The sequence below is a fragment of the Trachypithecus francoisi genome, unplaced genomic scaffold (genome assembly GCF_009764315.1).
Source record: "Trachypithecus francoisi isolate TF-2019V2 unplaced genomic scaffold, Tfra_2.0 Lachesis_group12, whole genome shotgun sequence".
Taxonomy (NCBI): domain Eukaryota; kingdom Metazoa; phylum Chordata; class Mammalia; order Primates; family Cercopithecidae; genus Trachypithecus; species Trachypithecus francoisi.
Window position 1 is genome coordinate 2,871,929 of NW_022681457.1, and position 20,302 is coordinate 2,892,230.

A 20,302-nucleotide genomic window follows, 5' to 3' on the forward strand; every position below is an offset into this window, starting at 1 on the left:
TGAGGCATGAGAATTGCTTGAGCCAGGGAGGCGGAGGTTGCAGTGAGCCAAGATCATGCCATTGCACTCCAGTCTGGGCGACAAAACCAGACTCTGTCTCAAAAACAAAACAAAACCAACAACAACAAAAAAAGCCCACAAATCGGCTTGCATCATCCCTCTGCTGTTCAGAACCCCCATGGCTCCCATCTCACTCACAGCACCAATGTCCTCTCCAGGGCCTGTGAGGTCCTGCACAATCTGGCCCGGAATCCCTCTCTGGCCTTTTTTTCTGCCCTCTCCCCGTCACCCAGTCTGCCTCAGCCACCCTCGCCTCCCCTCTGCTCCTCAGCCTCACCAGACAAGCTTCTGCCTTGGAGCCCTGGCACCTGCTGTTCCTCCTTCCTCGAACACACTTCTCTATTTGTGTATTTATTTTTGAGACAGGGTCTCGCTCTGTCGCCCAGGCTGGAGTGCAGTGGTGCCATAACAGCTCACTGCAGCCTCGACCTCCAGGGCTCAGCGATCCTCCCTCCTCAGCCTCCCAAGTAGCGGGAAGTACAGACGTGCGCCACCGCACCCAGCTAATCTTTTGTAGAGCCGGGAGTCTCTTTGTTGCCCAGGCTGTTCTTGAACTCCTGGGTTCAGGCGCTCCACCTGCCTTGGCCTCCCAAAGTGCTGAGATCACAGGCGCATGCCACCGTGCCTGGCCCACTCTTCCCCACATATCCACTAGCCTTGCTCCCTCCTCCCTTTCGGGTTTCCACTCTGATGTCACCTTCCCCAAACACCCCATCCAAAATGACACCCTCCCGCTTTGGGGAGTGCCCCTCCATTCCACAGGTGAGAGGACCAAGGCACAGAGAGGTTATGGAACTTGCCCACATCATCCAGCACCAACTCTGGCTCCCAGGTCGGCTCTCCAAGAGTGGCCCTGACTCTGAGCTCCTCCGCCCCGCCCTCACGTTGCCACGGTAACCCAGTGGCTTATCCAAAAGGGAGGAAGAGAGGAAGAGAGGTGTCCTGGGAGCCTCCACCCTCCCAGACCCCTCTGCCACCAGCCTCATTTCTTCCAGGGGCTTCCATTTGCCTGAAAAGCTCTTCTGAGAGTCTAACCCACAGCCTGTCCCCAACTCACACCCACGTACCCATGGGCTGGGAGCTGGCTCCTCTGGGGGAGGGAGGCAGCGTGTTGGCAGAACTTCCCAAGAAGGAGAGAGCAAGCGAGGAGCACGCCTGTGTGCGTGTGTGTGTGTGTGTGTGTGTGCAGGCAGGGGCGGGGGAGAGGGGTAATTCTTAAAGGGCACTGCACAATTAGCCCCCTCAGCAAGGCCCCTAATGATACATCTAATTAGCAGCCCCCTAATTAGCAACAACTTAGGCATAATTACAAACCCACCAGGATCCAAAGCAAAGACTCATGCTCCCTTCTCCCTCCGCCTCCCCGGCTTTCAGGAGAAATAGGAGTCAGGAATTCTTCTAAAGCATGAAACCAAACCCCACTCTCTCCGGGAGGAAGCCTTGGCCTGGGAATTCTTCCCTCAGGTTTAACCACCTGTCCCTGCTGCTGCAGTTCTCAAGGGAGACCAGGGCCAGGTGATGGGGGTTCTCATGTCCACCCTCCTAGCCCAGGGGCTGGGTCAAGTACAGCCTAGTGCAATCCCTCTTTCCTGCAAAACCTGGTTTCTCGCTGGGGCCTTGCGGGAGGAGCAGTCAGGGAGAGAAAGCACTAGATAAATATTTGTGAAATGAATGACCAAGAGGTCTGAGCCCTGTCACTGGGGACCATGGGCTCCCTCTGCTCCCGGCTCCTGCCTCTGCCTCTCCATCCACCAGCAGCCCTGAAACCCAATCTGCTTTTAGAATCCAGGGGCAAAAGGATCAGGTGGAGCCCAGGGTGGGAATGGGGAGGGCAGATGGCAGGCACCATCTCCCAGGGCCATCTCTCCCTCCCTTTGCGGGCCTGTGGCCAACGGGTCAGCGGTGGGCACCCCTGTTCCACCTCACACACCTCTTGGGTCCTTGGGTCCAGAAGTCCAGAAGAACGGGACTGCATGCCTGGGGGTGGGTGCAGTCTGGCGTGCCAGGTAAGACCCCTCCCTCATATCCCTCACGCTGCCACCCCACAGTGGGGCAGTGCTGCGAGGGATGCTTTCCTGACTGTGCCTGTGTTGGGGGGCTGGCCCTCAGACTTCTAAACATGCACGTTTACTGCCCCAGCGTGAGCCCAGGTGCTCCCAACCACCTCGAAATGGTCCAGTGTGGGGATCACATCACAGAGTTTGGGTGCTTGGGGCTCTGATACACTGATAACAGGTAAACTGAGGTCCAAAGGAGGAACAGGGCTCTTAACCTAGTGCTCTTTAAAGTCATCTGAAGCCCCCCGCAGGCACTGTCACACGGGGCTGGGACCTCACCTGCAGCCAGGGAGACACACACACACACACAGACCAGGGCTACAGGCACAGCCTCATACCTTTTCTCCATCACTCACTCTCTCGCCCACCTTCTCCACGGCCCCCTTCACTCAAGGAAGGCAGACAGTGTGTTGGCCAGGGCCCTCTCAGCATCCCCCAAGAGGTGGCGGAGAAGCTGTTGAGACCCACCCCCACTGAGACAGGTGTGAGGCTGGCACACCAGGAAAGGGATGGAAGTGAGACTGCAGGAAGGACTGGCCTGGTCTAACCCAGTACCCTGTGCTTGCCCGGAGCAGGAAAGGCGCTCAGTAATTATCAACAAGAAAGAATGAATCAAGAGCTGAACAAACAGCAAGAGGTATGGAAGTTAGACGGTAGGAAGGACTGGTCCAGTTATACGAGGAAGAATGGGGAGGTTAGATGGAAGGGACGTCTGGTCTCATATCTACTACAAAGACTACCGGTTAAACTGCAAGAAGGACCGGCCTCAGAATGTCAGAAACAAGGCAAGGGGAGGCGGGCTCGGTTCTCAGGGGAGAGTTGGGGTGGGTGCCGGCTGGGAGGACCAGAGAGAGCAAGGGAGCTCTGCTGAAGTGGGGAGAGGAGTTTAGAGGACTCCAGGCCTGGGGGAGCCCACTCTGCGGGTGGGGGAGGTCTTCTTCCTCCAGGTCTCCCCTGCCAGGGGCGGAGACAGTGGTGTGGAGGAGGAGGGCACACTGGCTCCCAGGGAGAGCCAGAGAAGAGGAAAGAGAGAGAGAAACAGAGACTGAGATACCCAGAGGTAGAGATGGAGACGAGGGGGAAAGAGAGAGAGAAAGAGAGAGCGGGAGAGAGAGACGCGGACATGGGAAGAGACAGAGACACAGAGAAAGCAGAGACAGAGAGAGACACAGGAACGCTGAGACAGGGGAGAGAGACAGAGACACAGAGACACAGAGAAACAGAGATGGCGCAAGAGGAAAGGAGAGAGAAACCCAGGACTTAGAGACAGTAGAGACAGAGCCCCCCGGCACAGAGACACAGAGAGAGTGAGACAGGAGTGAGAGACTGAGAGACAGGGACTCCCAGAGGCGGCCAGACTCTGCTAGACAGAGACCCTTGAGAGATGTGGAGAGACAGAAAGATGAGACCCAGACACAGGAAGGCGGGGGCGGAGGTAGAGAGCGCGGGAGGGGGGGTGCCCCAGACGGGGTGGGGGCGGGGTGTCCTCCCCCCCAGTACCCAGGTGGCCCCCCTCCCCAGCCGCCTGAGAACCAGGAGGGGCTGAAGGTGTTGGGGCGGCTGGTGGCACTCCCACCCCACAGAAGGTACCCGTGCTGGGCCAGGCAGCCCCCCACCTCCATAAACCAGCCCAGGGAAGCCAGCTCCAGGCTTCCCGAACCGCCCCCATTCCGCGCCTGGGGTAACCCCGTCCTTTTCCCACGCCCCCACCTACCCACCAATGGGGTCTCTTACCTGCGGCTACAGCCTGCAGCAGGTCCCCCCAGCGCTGGGCTGGCAGTGGTGGGCGACTCCGCCCGAAAGAGAGAGAGAGATTGAGAGAGAGAAAAGCCGGAGACTGAGAGGGAGAGCCGGGGAGGAGGGGAGGGAGAGGGGATAGAGGGAGGAGAGGAGGAGAGGGGAGGGACAGGGGGAGGGGGAGTCGGCGAGGGAGCGAGAGAGGGGGAGGAGCCGGAGAGAGGGGGAGGAGGCGGAGGCGGGCAGAGGGGAGGCGGTGCGGGAGGCGGGGGAGGCCCGGGGAGGGGCCTGGGGGAACAGGGCGGGAGGAGCAGGGAGCCTGAGCCTCCTCCCCAGCCTCCGGGTTCAGCACCAGAGGCAGGGGACAGCAGCGGAGGGCGCTCCTGTGCGTTTCAGAAGCAGCCCCCGCCCCCCAACACACACACACGCACACACATACACGCACACAGTCTCCCAGCCATACAAGGGCCAACAGCTACAAATAGTTACAGACTCACAGAACTAGGGGGAGGGCAAGAATGTTTAGCTGGAGTCAGATCCAAATTCACATACTGTGCCTGCACAGCCTCACAAAGGAGGCCAGAAACAACCACAAAGACACCCATTAATAAGAATAACAACAGCTGCCATGCATACAGGCAGCCCTGACCACGTGCCTGGCATCGGCATCACATTATTATTTGAGACAGGGTCTCACTCTGTCACCCAGGCTGGAGTGCGGTGGCTCGATCTCAGCTCACTGCAGCCTCAACCTCCTGGGCTCAAGCAATCCTGCTGTCTCAGCTTCCCGAGTAGCTGGGACTACAGGTGCCGCCACCACCACCATGCCAGGCTTTTTCCCTCCATTTTTTTTTTTTTTTTTTTTAAGAGACAGGGTCTCACTATGTTGCTCAGGCTGGTCTCCAACTCCTGGGCTCAAGTAATCCTTCTGCCTCAGCCTCCCAAAGCGCTGGGATTATAGGTAAGAACCACCACACCTGGCATGTTCTAATTTTTTTTTATAAATTCAGGACATACGTTGACACAATCGCCCCTTACACCAACTTTGTGAGGTAAATGCTATTATGAGCCCCACTTACAGACAGGGAAACCAAGGCACGAGGTGGTAAATATGGCTCCAGATTCTGCACCCTTAACTGCTGCACCGTACAATTCCCCAGGCTGAGGACCGGTCAAGTCAAGAAGAGACCTGCAGGTTGGGCAAGGTGGCTCACGCCTGTAATCCCAGCACTTTGGGAGGCCAAGGCAGGCGGATCACTTGATGTCAGGGATTTGAGACCAACCTGGCCAACAAGGCGAAACCCCGTCTCTACTAAAAATCCAAAAAGTAGCCGGGCGAGGTGGCACACACCTGTAATCCTGTAAGCTACCTGGGAGGCTGAGGCAGGAGAATCACTTGAACCTGGGAGGTGGAGGCTGCAGTGAGCTGTGGTCACGCCACTGCACTCTAGCCTAGGCGACAGAGTGAGACTCCGTCTCCAAAACAAAAAGACATGAACTGCAAAGGGCCAGGCAGGTGGCCTGGGCTCCTGAAGACACAAACTCACGTGCCCTCTGATGGGCCCACACACATACCCCCACACCAGCACACACCTCTGCAAGGCACACCATCACGACACCCACTCCCAATCGCACTCCCCCCCACGACAGGGGGTGATGGTGTGTGAGTTGCTGTGGCGTGCTTCTTCTCCGCAGGTGGACAGTGGGAGGGAGGGGGCCCTGCTCGTGCCACCGGTCCTGCCCACTGCCAGTCCTGGCTGGACACCATCAGGCCTGCTGCCAGGGGAGGGAGAGGATCCAGCTCCCTGCAACTTCCCACGCCTGGGCCTGGCTTCTGGTAACGAGGGTGAAGACAGGGATGGCCAGGAGTTGCTGAGCTCCTAACTCCCATAAACGCTCGGTAGACAACTGGTGGCTGGGTCTTCTCTGTCAGTGCTGGTGGTCAGACTTCTGGGTGGACCTCCATAGGGGGAGGCAGACAGATGGCCAGAATGACTAGTGTCTGCCTCTCCCCTGAACCCCCCAGGAAGCAGGTGTCCTGCCCACCCTCTGCCCCCAGCCTGGATATGGCCCAGGAAATGATCATCCCCCAACCCTGCTGACCCAGATTCTATTCCTGGCCTGCAGTGGAGGGAGGACAAGACTTGCATCGTTCCCGCCCTCCACTGGTCCTAGAGACACAGGCCTCTGATTCCTTCTCCTGGTAATACAGAAAGGAGCACAGGAGGCCGGGCACGGTGACTCACGCCTGTCATCCCAGCACTTTGGGAGGCCGAGGCGGGCGGATCACCTGCAATCAGGAGTTTGAGACCAGCCTGGCCAACGTGGTGAAACCCTGTCTCTACTAAAAATACAAAAAAATTAGCCGGGCATGGTGATGCACACTTGTAATCCCAGCTACTCAGGCGGCTGAGGCAGAAGAATCGCTTGAACCAGGAGGCAGAGGTTGCTGTGAGCCTCTCGGCTCACAGCACTCCAGCCTGGGAGACAGAATGAGACTCCGTCTCACACACACATACAAGACCACAGGCAAGGCAACTCCCACCACCACAGGCTGGGAGAATCGGGCTTCTCTCCCGCTCCCTGGGGCCCCAATCCCCTGGGCATTTTAGATTAGGTCTAAGCTTAGCCCTTTCCAGCATGGTCTAGCCTGCAAGTCTTCTCCCTGGGTCTTGCCTCAGTGCTCCCCACTGAGAACTAAGCTCACTTTCTGCTGGGTTTAACCCTGGCCCCTTGCAGGGGTCCGGCCATACCTACTTTTTGTTGGGGTCCAACCTCAGCATCATTCACAGGGAGTCTAGCCTCAGACCCTCTGCTACAAATGGACCACTGTTTTCCCACAGCAGCCCTTTCTATCCACAAGTTTTCCTCTAAACGCTCCAGCTCCTTGCCTTTCCACTGGGATCTACCCTCCCATCTAGATCTTTCCACTGGGGTCTCATGTCCGCCCACTCCACTAGGGTCTAACCTCAATTCACTTGCTGGGGTCTAACCTCAGTTCTTTTCCTTCCACTTTACATAGTCTGTTCCCCAGTGATTTAACTTTAGCCTTTCTGCTAAGGTGTCACCTCATTTCTTTCTCTTGGGTTCTACCCTGGGATCTAACCTCCATCCTGTATCTGGGTCTAGCCTTGGATTCCCTCTCCCCCAAATCCGTCTCCCTCAATTCCTCTGGGTGAATCCAGCATCCAACACAGAGCCAGGCATACAGCAGGTGCCCACCAAATGCTTGCCGAACAAAATAATCGAGACAACTGGGAAATGCTGTTCTTCTGGACATATAAATAACCATCAGTTAGCCAATTCTCATCGAGAGTGGACAGGGTGAGTCGGGATCATCCCTGCTTTCAAATAGGGACACTGAGGCACAGAGAGAGGAGTGGGTTAGCTGGGGTCTCAGGACACAGCTTCACCACCCTGGGGAGGTCTGAGGAGAGCATCCTGTCCTTCAGGACACCCCCCACCAGCGGGTGGCGGTAAGCACGCCATGAGTCGCCCCAGGTCTGGGAAGAGTGGGTGCATGGGTGCTTAAGAGGCTGCATTCTCAGCTGGCCCTGCACCTGCCTCATCCACCAACTCCTGCAGCCGACGTCTCCTCTGCTCCACTTGATGTCGAAGCCGGGTCAAGACCAGCTCCGAGGCCTGGATCAGGCTGTGCTGTGGGGAACAAGAGAAGGAGGGGGATGGAGCTGAGAAAGAGCTGCAGAGGGGAAAGGTTACATCATGGCGGACAGTCTAGAGTGAAGCAATTCCAAAGGCCAGGAGCTCGGCCCAGGTGGGAGGGCAGAGAGCAGACCAGTGTGTGGGATGGGAATGGGCCTCCGTGATGGGGTGAAGGGGAGTGGCCTGTAGCGAATTTCTAGTGGGAGGGACAAAGCCTAGACCCAAGTGTAAGGAACTGAGATTAGAAGAAATATAAAATTAGCCAGGCGTGGAGGCAGGTGCCTGTAATCCCAGCTACTCGGGAGGCTGAGGCAGGAGAATCACTTCAACCCGGAAGGTGAAGGCTGCAGTGAACTCAGATCACACCACTGCACTCTAGCCTGAGAAACAGAGCGAGACTTTGTCTCAAAAAAAAAAAAAAAAAGGGTGACGTGTGGTGGCTCACGCCTGTAATCCTAGCACTTTGGGAGGCCGAGGTGGGCGGATGACTTGAGGCCAGAAGTTCAAGACCAACCTGGGCAACATGGTGAAACCCCGTCTCTACTAAAAATACAAAAATTAGCTGGGCATGGTGGCGGGCACCTGTAATCCCAGCTGTTTGAGAGGCTCAGGCATGAGAATCGTTTGAACCTGGGAGGTGGTTGCAGTGAGCTGAGATCGAGTCACTGCACTCCAGCTTGGGTGACAGAGCAAGACTCTGTTTCAAAAATAAAAGAATAAAAGAATAAATACATAAATAAATCTCCTTCACCAGGCCGGTGCCCGCACCCCAGCTGCTGTGAGCGCTCACAGATGCCCCTTTCTCCTGGGAGTTGTCCTGGCCCGTAGGAATTGCCTACCAGAAATGAGTTCCTCCCTCCTCCGGAATGTGGCCCGCACCCCCTGCCCGAAACTGCTGAGGTCAACCCTTTTCCCTGAGAGCCGGGGTTACCTGCAGGATGTGCACGCCCTTCAGGGAGACCACGGCAAGCTCCTGCAGCCCGTCCCCAGTCAGGTCCACGTGAGCCATGGCCAGCAGGGGACTCGAGAAGGCCCGCTGCCACAGCAGGCGGAACCCGTGCTGGGCCTCAGGGAGCCCCGACTCTGGGCCCTGGTACTTATAACACAGCAGTTCCTGCAGGGGTGGAGAGTCAGGTCACACAGGTAGACGGGGGGCACAGTGGAGGGAGGACGGTGGGTGGTGGCTCCAACTGTCAGGTCCCACCTGTCCATAGGTGGCCACCAGGACTTCTGGCCGCCCATCCAAATCTACGTCGGTGACCAGGCCGCAGAGGACGCTGTCAAATTGGTCACTGCCGGGCAGGAGAAGCTGGTCTTCAAGGCCCCGGTGCAGCAGGTCCCTGAGGGTCCCAAATGCAGCAGACAGACTGGGGTCAGCTTGCAGTGCCCGGCACCCTTGGCAGACGCTGAGCTGGGCACTGGTACTGCTTCCCTTCTCAGGCCTAGACACACTGGTCCTCTGGAAGCCTAGACGTCATCACCTCAGGTTTGGACATATTCACAGATCCAGCAAGGGGTCAACCTGTGCACTCAAGCCCTTCACCTCGGGGACCACCTCACTCCCAAATGGAAAGCCACAGGGTCCCATCTGGGGATTCAGACACGCGTGTCCTCAATCTAGACACCCACGCTGCCTTCATGGAACCCCGAAGAGGGCTTGGCCCTGTCCAGACACCTTCACCAGCCCTAGAGGAGTGCCAGAGCTGGCCATAGTCGCTTTCGAGAGCTGACTGGGAAACGTTCCCATGTAATCATGTTCATGGTTTGAAAGCCACCGTGGCGGAAGTATTTACACTTTGGAAACTCTGGCAGATGCTACAAACCTGGGCTTTCCTCGTGCATAGCCAGTGATTAGCCATTTGCCAGCACACCTACTACATCCATTCCAGGGGGCATCTCTGCTCCCACCCCCCGACCTCAACATATTCCCTGCAAGTCTAGACTTCAAAATTCACAGCCCACGCCCCTGGGTCACAAGTATCTTTACTTGTCCAGCTCTGGATAATCCACCCAAAGGAACTTACTGTGGAGAATGACAAGGTTAGACCACAGCGCAAAGAAACAAGGTTAGACCACACCCATGTATCTCAGGCCCCCTTACCGATACACCACTGCTGGCTCCAACATGCTGGCCACAAGCACGCTGTACTCATCTTGTGCTGGCCTGTCCTTGGTCTCTGCAGAAGAAACATGAATGGTAATCCCAGCACTCTGGGAGGTCGAGGCGGGTGGATCAGCTGAGGTCAGGAGTTCAAGACCATCCTGGTCAACGTGATAAAACCCCGCCTCTACTAAAAATACAAAAATTAGCCAGGCATGGTGGCAGGCACCTGTAATGCCAGCTACTCAGGAGGCTGAGGTAGGAGAATTGCTTGAACCCGGGAGGCGGAGGTTGGAGTGAGCCGAGATCGCACCACTGCACTCCAGCCTGGGTGACAGAGCGAGACTCCGTCTCAGGAAAAAAAGAAAAAAAAAAAAAAAAAAAACATGAATGAAGAGGGGAATGGTTTTGTGGGGACAGGTTCCGGGCTCCTCGTCATACCCCAGGCCCTTTAATGAGAGACATGCAAGTTAGATCTCTGGAAAAAGTCTTGAGGCTGTTACAGAGGGAGGGTTAGAGATTGGCCTATGAGAGAAATTAGGAACGTCAGACACCAGAAGGAGAAATAGGTGTTAGGTGATAGTCTGAGGTTCCGGGCGCAGTGGCTCACGCCTGTAATCCCAGCACTTTGGGAGGTCGAGGCAAGCAGATCGCCTGAGGTCAGGAGTTCGAGACTAGCCTGGCCAACATGGTGAAACCCCGTCTCTACTAAAAACACAAAAATCAGACACAAAAATTAGCCTGGTATGATGGCATACGCTTGTAATCCCAGCTACTCAGGAGGCTGAGGCAGGAGAATTGCTTGAACCCGGGAGGTGGAGGTGACAGTGAGCCGAGATTGAGCCACGGCACTCCAGCCTGGGTGACAGAGCCAGACTCTCTCTGGAAAAAAAAAAAAAAGACATTTGTGCCTGTATGTTTACAGTAGCCCTTCACAACTGCAAAGATGTGGAACCAACCTAAGTGGCCATCGACTAATGAGTGGAGAAAGAAAATGTGGCATATATACACCATGGAGTACTACACAAGTCATAAAAAGGAATGAAATGTCTTTTGCAGCAACTTAGATGGAACTGGAGATCATTACCCTAAGTGCAGTAACACAGGAGTGGAAAACCAAAAAAGGTATGTTCTCACAGAAGAGGGAGCTAAGCTATGAGTACACAAAGGCATACAGAGTATATGATGGGGTTTGGAGATTCAGAAGCGGGAAGGTGGGAGTGCGTGTGGGATAAAAGCTACACATTAGGTACAACAGACACTACTCGGGCGATGGGTGTATTAAAATCTCAGAATCCATCACTATAGAATTTATCCATGCAACCAAAACCACTTGTGTCCCCAAAGTGATTGAAATACATTTTTTTTTTCTTTTTTGAGACAGAGTCTCACTCCATCGCCCAGGCTGGAGGGCAGTGGTGTGATCTCAGCTCACTGCCACCTCCACCTCCTGGGTTCAAGTGATTCTTCTGCCTCAGCCTCCCGAGTAGCTGGGATTACAGGCGCCTGCCACCACGCCCTGCTAATTTTTGTATTTTTAGTAGAGATGGGGTTTCACTGTGTTGGTCAGGCTGGTCTTGAACTCCCAACCTCAGGTGATCTGCCGGCTTCAGCCTCCCAAAGTGCTGGGATTACCCCGCCTAGTCAAAACTTTTTTACAAAAGCAAAATACCAGTCAGGGACAGACCCCAGTAAAGGAGCAGGAATGATCAACATACTGGAGGAAAAGGCTAGACTCTGAGTGGTGGGACGGTGGTGAGTCCAGGAGCATAGCCGGGAGCTAGACTGCATCAAGAGACATAGCGAAGGGGCCACAGAGTAGGGTGAAGAAGTCCCGATGTGAGACGTGCAGGTTAGGGTACAGAGGGAGAGGTGGACGCTCAGCCCCAGGCTACAGGGCTAAGGTTACACCAAAGTGAGGAGAACAACTATGGACTCTAACAGAAAATACATGGGTTAGGCCCCATGTGCCAGTCCTGGAAGTTATATTCACAGGAGGGGAAGGGAGGGAAGAGGTGCACTGCAGTTCAAGGCCTGGAGTGGGGGATCCAGGAGGGAGGGACTAGGGGCTGGACACTTTGGGAGAGGGGTGCAAATCTGGGTGGGAGGGCCCAAGAATGCAGAGTTGTCTCTTCCCCCCGACACATTCCCAAGGATGCAGAGTTGTCTCTTCCCCCGACAGGTTCCCTCCACTGATCTCTCCCCATCCCCTCAAACCCAGAGCTCACCCTTGGGGGCCGAGAGGCTGAACACGATCACTCGGGAGATGGGGCCGTCCTGCAGGACCGACCACATGTGCAGAACCTCTGCGTGGAGAGCGAGGACTCAGAGCCCCAGCCCCACCCTGGTCCCGCCCCCAGCCCTGAAACTTTTGCCTTTCCCCCTCACCGTTCAGCCCCACCATAGCCCAGTCCCTCGCAGCTGTCAACCCCACCCAAGCCCCGCCCCCAACCCCACCCTCATCCCTTCCCCCCATTACCTTACCTCACCCAGCTCCAGCCCTTGACCCCACCTTATCCCCCGCCCAGCTAGCCCCACCCTCATCCTTCAACCCCCTTACCTCCCTCTCCTACCCCACCCAGCTCCATCCTCAGCCCCACCCTGGCCCCGCCCCAGCCCTCAACCCCACTGCTTACCCCGCCTCACCGTGGCCCTCACCTCGACTCTGCTGGTCCACGTGGGCGACACGGACATAACCACTCTGACAGCCCAGAGCTGAGAGGCGCCGGGACGTGCCGGGGAGGTTGTGGACGTCCAGCCAGAGGACGCTGGCGGGCGGATGGATAGATAGGACCAAGGGCCATTGCTGGGCCCCGTCCCGCCCCTCGGCCTCCCCAGGAGCAGTTGCCCCTCCCTGTAGCCCTGGGACCCTGCTGCCTGATTCCTCCTGGATAATCCTCACCACCCAATTCCTCTGGGGTCAATTCTCACCACCCGAGGGCTGAGTCCACCTCTTGCTTTTTCTGGTGTCGCCCCTGCTGATCAATTTCTCTGAAGTCATGCTGTGGACTCGTTCTTCTGAGCGCCTCCCCTGTGCCCAACTTCTCTAAGGTCCCACCACCTGATTTCTCTGAGGTCACTGCCCCGGTCCCCGGTGGCCTCTTTCGGGACCTCTCCTACCTACTGGTCAGGTTCGTCAGCTCTGGGAAGAGGTTTTCCACGGGCTGTTCCTCAAACTGATGCAGCCCCTCGTTCTGGGGGAACCAAGACCCATCCCACACCCGCTTAAGTCAGTTTCACACATATACCCACCCAGCGCCAGCCCACAGTGAACCCCACAGGGCTCTGCCCAGCACGCCTCCCCGCCTCACCTCCTTGTAGAGATGAATAGCCGGGTCATTCCCACTCAAGAGAAACACGGTCTCCAGTTGATCCCCGACCTGGACCCTGAAAGCAGAGAAATCTAGAACCCAAGGAAGTGGAATCCATGTGATCTGAGAACCAGAACTCTCCTCTTGCAAAAACCCCGGCCTATTGAGAACCTTAATATTCTGGGATCCAGACACTAGACCGAGGGTTAGAATCTCAGGGCTCAAGCTCCTGAGTACTCCATCTCCTTGAAACACACAACTGTAGAAATGAGCCCTCATAGAATCTCAGCATCAGGGAATGTACCTCCCAATCTCAGAATTGCGGGAACATGGCTTGCTAGAACCTCCCGCTCTTAGAGCCCGCACCTACTCCTACCTTCGCTCTGTGGATTTAGGAATAGAATGTGGAACTCTAGAATGAACTGTAGAACCTTAGAAAGCTAGGACCTCTTCAATCTGAAACCCCAGTATTCTAGAAGTGCTGTTTTCTGTCTCTTTAGAAATACTAGGGCCGGGCGCGGTGGCTCAAGCCTGTAATCCCAGCACTTTGGGAGGCTGAGACGGGCGGATCACGAGGTCAGGAGATCGAGACCATCCTGGCTAACACGGTGAAACCCCGTCTCTACTAAAAAATACAAAAAACTAGCCGGACGAGGTGGCGGGCGCCTGTAGTCCCAGATACTCGGGAGGCTGAGTCAGGAGAATGGCGTGAACCCGGGAGGCGGAGCTTGCAGTGAGCCGAGATCTGGCCACTGCACTCCAGCCTGGGTGACAGAGCCAGACTCCGTCTCAAAAAAAAAAAAAAAGATAAAAAAGAAATACTAGAACTTCTAGAATTTGCCATCACAGATTTCAGATTCACGGAATGATAGAATATCCAAATCCTAGCAAGAAGAAGATTAGCGCAATTAGAATCTTCAGTTTTGGAAATTCTCACCTGTAAGACCAGGGGTTGGCCAGCTATGACCTGCAGACCAAACCCAACCCACTATCTATTTTTGTAAATAAAGTTTTATTGGAACACAGCCACATTCATTCATTTACACAGTGTCAATGGCTGCTTTCTGGCTACAATGGCAAAATGAGTAGTTGTGACAGACTGGCCCTCAAAGCCTAATATTTAGTATCTGAACCTCTACCAAAAAAAGTTGGCCAATCCCTGTTCTAGACCATCTGTGTTCTGGAATGGAATCTGGAACTCTAGAATGGATCCCACACACATTGGGGTTCTAGCACCTTGGTATTCTAGATGGTCTATGTTCTATCTCCTTGAAAGATGAGAATGTCGCCAGGCGCAGTGGCTCACGCCTGTAATCCCAGCACTTTAGGAGGCCGAGGCGGGCGCATCATGAGGTCAGGAAATCGAGACCATCCTAACACGGTGAAACCCTGTCTCTACTAAAAATACAAAAAATTAGCCGGGCATGGTGGCGGGCGCCTGTGGTCCCAGCTACTCGGGAGGCTGAGGCAGGAGAATGGCGTGAACCCAGGAGGTGGAGCTTGCAGTGAGCCGAGATCGCGCCACTGCACTCCAACCTGGGTGAGAGCGAGACTCCACCTCAAAAAAAAAAAAAAAAGAAAGATGAGAATGTCAGGACTTTTTTTTTTGAGACGGAGTCTCGCTCTGTCACCCAGGCTGGAGTGCAGTGGCGCAATCTCGGCTCACTGCAAGCTCCGCCTCCCGGGTTCACGCCATTCTCCTGCCTCAGCCTCCCGAGTAGCTGGGACTACAGGCGCCCGCCACCGCGCCCGGCTAATTTTTTGTATTTTTAGTAGAGACGGGGTTTCACCATGGTCTCGATCTCCTGACCTTGTGATCCTCCCGTCTCGGCCTCCCAAAGTGCTGGGATTACAGGAGTGAGCCACTGCACCCGGCGAATGTCAGGACTTTATCATTACAGAACCTCAGAAGATTCTGCCTTCTATCTTACTGTAGAACATTCAAATGTTGGAATCTTAGAGCTTACGACTCTAGAAAACTTAGCATCTCTGATCTTGGAATGTCAGACTCTAGAACGTTAGAATCTGGGAACTCTAGATGTGCAGAATTCCCAGAATTCCCAGGTGCTCCATCAACTCTCTGAGATTATCTAGTTCAGGAATGGCAGGGTGGTGGCCCCTTGGCCATCTGGTCTATGGCCACCTTAAAATCATGATACTTGGGCCGGGTGTGGCGACTCACGCCTGTAATCCCAACACTTTGGGAGGCCGAGGCAGGCGGATCGCCTGAGGTCTGGAGTTCGAGACTAGACTGGCCAACATGGTGAAAACCCATCTATACTAAAAATATAAAAAGTAGCTAGGCATGGTGGCATGAGCCTGTAATCCTAGCTACTCAGGAGGCTGAAGTAGGAAAATCACTTGAACCTGGGAGGTGGAGGTTGCAGTGAGCTGAGATCGAGCCACTGCACTCCAGTCTGGCAACAGAGCGAGACTCCATCTCAAAAAACAAAAACAAACAAAAAAAAAACACGATGCTCTAAAAAACAAACGTAGAATCTGATTGTGGGCAAGTTCGTGGTCTCCACTTAGCTACAGCTTTCCAACCTCAGCTGCATATGCGTATGTGGACACATGCTCCCTGTTACATTACACTTGTGCTTTCCATTCTCACATGACCTCCCTGGTCCCCAAAGGCATTTTAGTTTAATTTATTTATTTGTGAGACAGAGTTTCGCTCTTGTCACCTAGGCTGGAGTGCCGTGGTACAATCTCGGCTCACTGCAACCTCCACCTCCCAGGTTCAAGTGATTCTCCTGCCTCAGCCTCCTGAGTAGCTGGGATTAGAGGTGCATACCACCATCCCAGCTAATTTTTGTATTTTTAGTAGAGATGGGGTTTCGTCATGTTGGCCAGGGTGGTCTCGAACTCCTGACCTCAGGTGATCCATCCACCTCGGCCTCTCAAAGTGCTGGGATTACAGGTGTAAGCCACCGTGCCTGGCTGCCATTTTAGTTTTCAATCCCTAATCTAGTACAACTCTTTATTTTCCAGAAGGGGAAACAGACTACAGGGGTCTGTAAGTAAAGAAGGGGTACGAGAACTCAGGGTTTCTACATTTACAGTGGGGTGGGTGCGGATGCCCAGGGGACACTCACTCTGCATGGCACAGCTGGAACGGAGTGAATTGGAGCTCCAGGTTCAGGCAGCTCTCTGTAGGGAGGGGCACAGGCACGCGAGCATGGGGGACCTGCCAGGGACCCTCTCCCTCCTCCCGTCCACGCCTCACTCACGGGCAATGGAGTCAAGGTTGTACTCAGAGCCGGGCTCATAGTCGCAGTAAATGTTCAGGAAGGGGCTGCCCTTGTCCCCTGAATCCTGGGGGAGGACACGGGGTTCAGGGGAGGGCAGGGGTGGCAGGTGGGATCTGGGGCAGCTCAGTGGAACTTACCATGTGTGTAAGGAGGAGGGCGAAGGGAGGTGGAGGGGGCTCTAGGTACCTTGATGAACGTGATCCCCACAACCAGACCCCGCTTGGGGGGTGACTTGTTGAAAGTGTCAATGGAGACAATCTCCGCGTCCACTGGGAGGGGAGAGTTCTAAGTTCAGTGTCAGGCAGACTCATGACTCCGATCTCCCAAACATGGTGAACTCTGGCCACCGCAATGATCATGCCCTCTGGTCTGAGTCCTGACCACCATCACCCGACCTCTGTTCCCTGGGTACCAGGGATCCTGACCTGTAAGTCTGAAGAATCCTGAAACCCTAGGCTCATCCAGGCCCCAACTATGCCTGCCTCCTGATCCCAGTGACCCCCTTAAACCACCCCGATTCCATTCTCCCAGCACGGTGACCCGGCTCAGAGAGAGCCTCAGAAGCCTTCTCAACACCACGTTCGAAGGCCCCTCCCAGCACCATAGCGCCACCAACCGGGAATGTAGTTGAACTGCAGCTCCTTGGCCACTGGCCGGATTTTCTGTCGGAGGTCTTGGTAGCGGAAGCCGAGCACCTTGCCTTTAAGCGTGGCGGCCAGCAGCTCCCCGCGTCCGCCGGCGCCGCCTGCCAGCCCATACACATTGCTCTGCGACGAGAAGCGCGTGAAGCTGTCCTCACGCAGCGGACAAGGCCCCGCGGCCACGGCCGCCTCCCCCATCACGCCCCTCAGTTACGCACCCTCTCCGCAGCCCCCGCCGCGACCCGCACTACCCGACCTACGACTCTCTAAGCGACCTGAACCGCCGGGTGCCCGGCCGTTGCGCAGGCTGATGACGTACAAGAAGCTGCTGGCGTTGCCCTCTCCCAAGATGGCGGCCAGATTGCATGCTCGGGTCTCCCAGGCGACTTTGACCCACTGCGCCTGCGCACTCTTCTGCTTTCCATTTCTGGGCCAAGTGGCTGCCATAAGGAGTCTGTGACTAGAGATGGGAGGTGGCGGCCACGGCTTCTCGCTCTATGCTGTGTGGAAAGTCGAATCATCATCATCGTAAAACTTAATATTGCCCTTATGTGCCAGGAACTACTATAAGTGTATTCCATATAATTTATTAAAAATTTGCAAGGGGGTGGAGGTAGGTACTTAAATCCATTTTACAGATGAAGGAATTGAGGCACAGAGGGGTAAAGTAACTTGCCTAAGATCACACAGCTAGTAACGAGCGGTCAGTACTGGAAACCAAACAAGGTAATTCCACAGTTCACTTTTTTTTTTTTTGAGACGGAGTCTTGCTCTGTCACCCTGGAGTGCAGTGGTGCGATCTCAGCTCACTGCAACCTCTGCCTCCTGGGTTCAAGCGATTCTCCTGCCTCAGCCTCCCGAGTAGCTGGGATTACAGGTGCCACCACACCTAGCTAGTTTTTCTATTTTTAGTAGCGATGGGGTTTTGCTATGTTGCCCAGGCTGGTCTGTAACTCCTGACCTCAGGCGATCCGCCTGCCTCGGCCTCCCAAAGTGCTAGGATTATAGGTGTGAGCCACCTTGCCCGGACCATAGTTCATAATCTTAACAGTATCACTTTTAAAATAATGAATACATTCTTCTTGACCCCAAGGAAAAATGATCCAGCTATAATAACCAACTCTTATCGAACACCTACTTGGTGACAGTCATGCTGGCTCTGATAATCTGACTCCTCACAATTGTTCTGCAAGGGCCTACTGTTACCCTCCCTGCCGGTTCACTTATTCAGGATTCATTGAGCTTTTACTGTGTGCCTGGACGTCCTTTGCAAATCTATCTCACTAATCTTTGCAAGAAAGAAACCTCTTCAAAGGGGTTTATTATTCCAGTTTACAGAGGATGAAATGGAGGCTCGGAAAGAGTAAGTCCACTGACGGACTCTTTAGTGGTGGGGACAGGATGTAAACCAGGTGTTCCCCACTCTGGGGCCTTCAGGGGTTCCTATCTGTGCTTCTTTGTCCCTAGAAGGCCACGAAGGTTTGGGTATTCTATGCACATGTGTGTGTCATTTCCAGAAAACATGGGTTGGCCAGCTGTCCTGGACACCTCAAGCACACACAGACTGCAAGCTCCATGAAGGAAGCAGCTGATCTCCCTTGATCACAGTCTTATCGCCTGTACCTGGACCACAAGACCTGACACAAAGCAGGCATTCAGTAAATGTGTCAAAAATCACAAACTACGTGCTGAGCATGTAAGAGACAGCAAATGGAAAGTTCTCAAAGGCAGACTGGATAAGGGAGGTGGCAAGAAGGAATTTGTGACGATTCCAGATTTCTGGATGTGGGGAGAAGTTCCTGGAAGGTAGTCTGGGAATGCCATCAGTGCTGCTGTATTCCCAGGGCCTGGCATGCAGCAGGTGCTTAGTGAATACTTGCTGAGGGAGTGGCACGTGGGTCTAGTGCCACTTCAGCAGTGCGTTTCCTTCAGGCGTCTTCCCTCCCTAGTAACCTGTAAGCCACATGTTGAGCGGATGAATAAAAAAATGAAGTACAGGTTAGGAAGGAATCATTCTGTTCAGAGGTTTCCAATCCTAACCGCACACTTGAACTGCCTATGAAGCTTTAAAAAGCAAACCAAAACAGGCCGGGCGTGGTGGCTCATGCCTGTAATTCCAGCACTTTGGAAGCTGAGGCAGGCGGATCACCTGAGGTCAGGAGTTTGAGACCAGCCTGGCCAACACGGTGAAGCCCTGTCTCTACTAAAAATACAAAAATTAGCTGGGCGTGGTGGCACACACTTGTAATCCCAGCTACTCGGGAGGCTGAGGCAGGAGAATCACTTGAACCCGGGAGGCAGAGGTTGCAGTGAGCCAAGATTGCACCACTGCACTCCAGCCTGGGCGATAGAGCGAGACTCCATCTCAAAAAATGAAAACAAAACAAAACAAACAAAAAAAACAGAAAACAAACCCAAAACAAAAGGGTAGGAAACGTCAAACTGTAATTTATCAGAGTGCGGCCCCAGCCTGGATACTTTTAGTTTTGCGCCATGATGCCTAATTTTTGTATTTTTAGCAGAGACAGGGTTTTGCCATGTTGGCTAGGTTGCTCTTGAACTCCTGACCTCAAGTGATCCACCAGCCTCGGCCTCCCAAAGTGCTGCGATTACAGGCATGAGCCATAGCACCCAGCCCCAAGCCTGGATACTTTTAATGACTTTAAAGCATAGTCAGGGCTGACCATCACTGATTTAGGTCATGGATGGCAGAAACAGATTCTCACACTATCCTTCAGTCAGTGCCCACAACGGGGGCAGACATGGTAATCAATCTCAGGTCTCAGGAGTCTGCTGCCATTATCAATGGACTGGAGCTGTGGGAGGGGCTGCAGGGGACAGAGGAGCAGGGCAGGTGTCAGGGAATTTGAACCTCGCCTGCACTTCTCTAGGCTTACCGGACTGGAGCCCCTCTCCCAGGAGCATACCCTGGTTTCCTAGGCAGCCCCTCCTCTGTGCAGTTACTGCCCCTGCTCACTTCCTGACACTTTCCCATCATGCCTGAGCACTGAGCCTCCTCCAGCCCGTCTCCTCCATAGTGAGGGGCCCTGTGCAGGGCACATGCGTACCAGACGGGTCCCCCAACATGCACATTGTGGAGTGTGGTGGAGGCAGCTGGTTCCTGCCCACCTTTCCTGGGCAAAGGCTCCTGCTGTCTCCTCCCCCACTCCCCAGACCCACTCGGGCCTCAGACTCTGCCCACCAAAGCCGCTTCCTCCCCCGTCCTGTGACAGATGGAACAACTGTCACCGGGGCGTTCAGCCTTCCTGCCAGGGAAATGTGGACATGGGAGATTCGGCGAGCTTCCACCCATTCTCATCCAAAGCAGTCATGAGGATTGTCACATTCGACCCTCCCACTGGCTCTGAAGGGTGGCATCATCACCATGCATCCCAGTTGAGGAAACCAAGGTCCCTGGACTCCAAGAACCCAGAGAAAGTTAGATCAAGATGGGCGCTCTGGGACTTCCAAGCCAGAG

At 54.7% G+C, this 20,302-nt stretch overlaps 2 protein-coding genes across 4 annotated transcripts in view; both read right to left on the minus strand.

The window, feature by feature from the left end:
• SLC8A2 (solute carrier family 8 member A2) overlaps window positions 1-4,587 on the minus strand; it is a 45,794-nt gene extending 41,207 nt beyond the window's left edge. Inside the window, exon 1 of one of the 2 annotated variants that reach the window (XM_033223823.1) lies at window positions 3,852-4,587. The gene's annotated coding sequence lies outside the window, so the exon portion shown is untranslated. The remainder of the gene's footprint in view (window positions 1-3,851) is intronic. The other variant, XM_033223822.1, reaches the window with a different exon arrangement.
• A 2,520-nt stretch (window positions 4,588-7,107) lies between these two features.
• On the minus strand, window positions 7,108-17,369 carry KPTN (kaptin, actin binding protein). Of its 2 annotated transcripts, XM_033223825.1 has the most exons (12): window positions 16,800-17,369; window positions 16,370-16,452; window positions 16,163-16,247; window positions 16,028-16,082; window positions 12,930-13,005; window positions 12,739-12,812; window positions 12,277-12,386; window positions 11,847-11,924; window positions 9,619-9,694; window positions 8,722-8,857; window positions 8,449-8,631; window positions 7,108-7,511 (listed from the first exon to the last, which is right to left on the minus strand). In XM_033223825.1, the coding sequence occupies exons 1-12, from the start codon at window positions 17,020-17,022 to the stop codon at window positions 7,383-7,385; spliced, it is 1,308 nt and encodes a 435-aa protein (XP_033079716.1). In that variant the 5' UTR covers window positions 17,023-17,369; the 3' UTR covers window positions 7,108-7,382. The 2 variants fall into 2 exon arrangements, with proteins under 2 accessions (XP_033079716.1, XP_033079718.1); XM_033223827.1 differs by lacking the exon at window positions 11,847-11,924.
• Between the last annotated feature and the right edge of the window lie 2,933 nt (window positions 17,370-20,302).

Excerpts from the sequence above, each read along its gene's own strand:
- KPTN (XM_033223825.1), bottom strand. The coding sequence starts at position 17,022 with ATGGGGGAGGCGGCCGTGGCCGCGGGGCCTTGTCCGCTGCGTGAGGAC. Across the intron at positions 16,453-16,799 it reads GCAGTTCAACTACATTCCCG|TGGACGCGGAGATTGTCTCC; the intron begins GTTGGTGGCGCT and ends CTCCCCTCCCAG. Across the intron at positions 16,083-16,162 it reads CAACCTTGACTCCATTGCCC|AGAGCTGCCTGAACCTGGAG; the intron begins GTGAGTGAGGCG and ends CCCTCCCTACAG.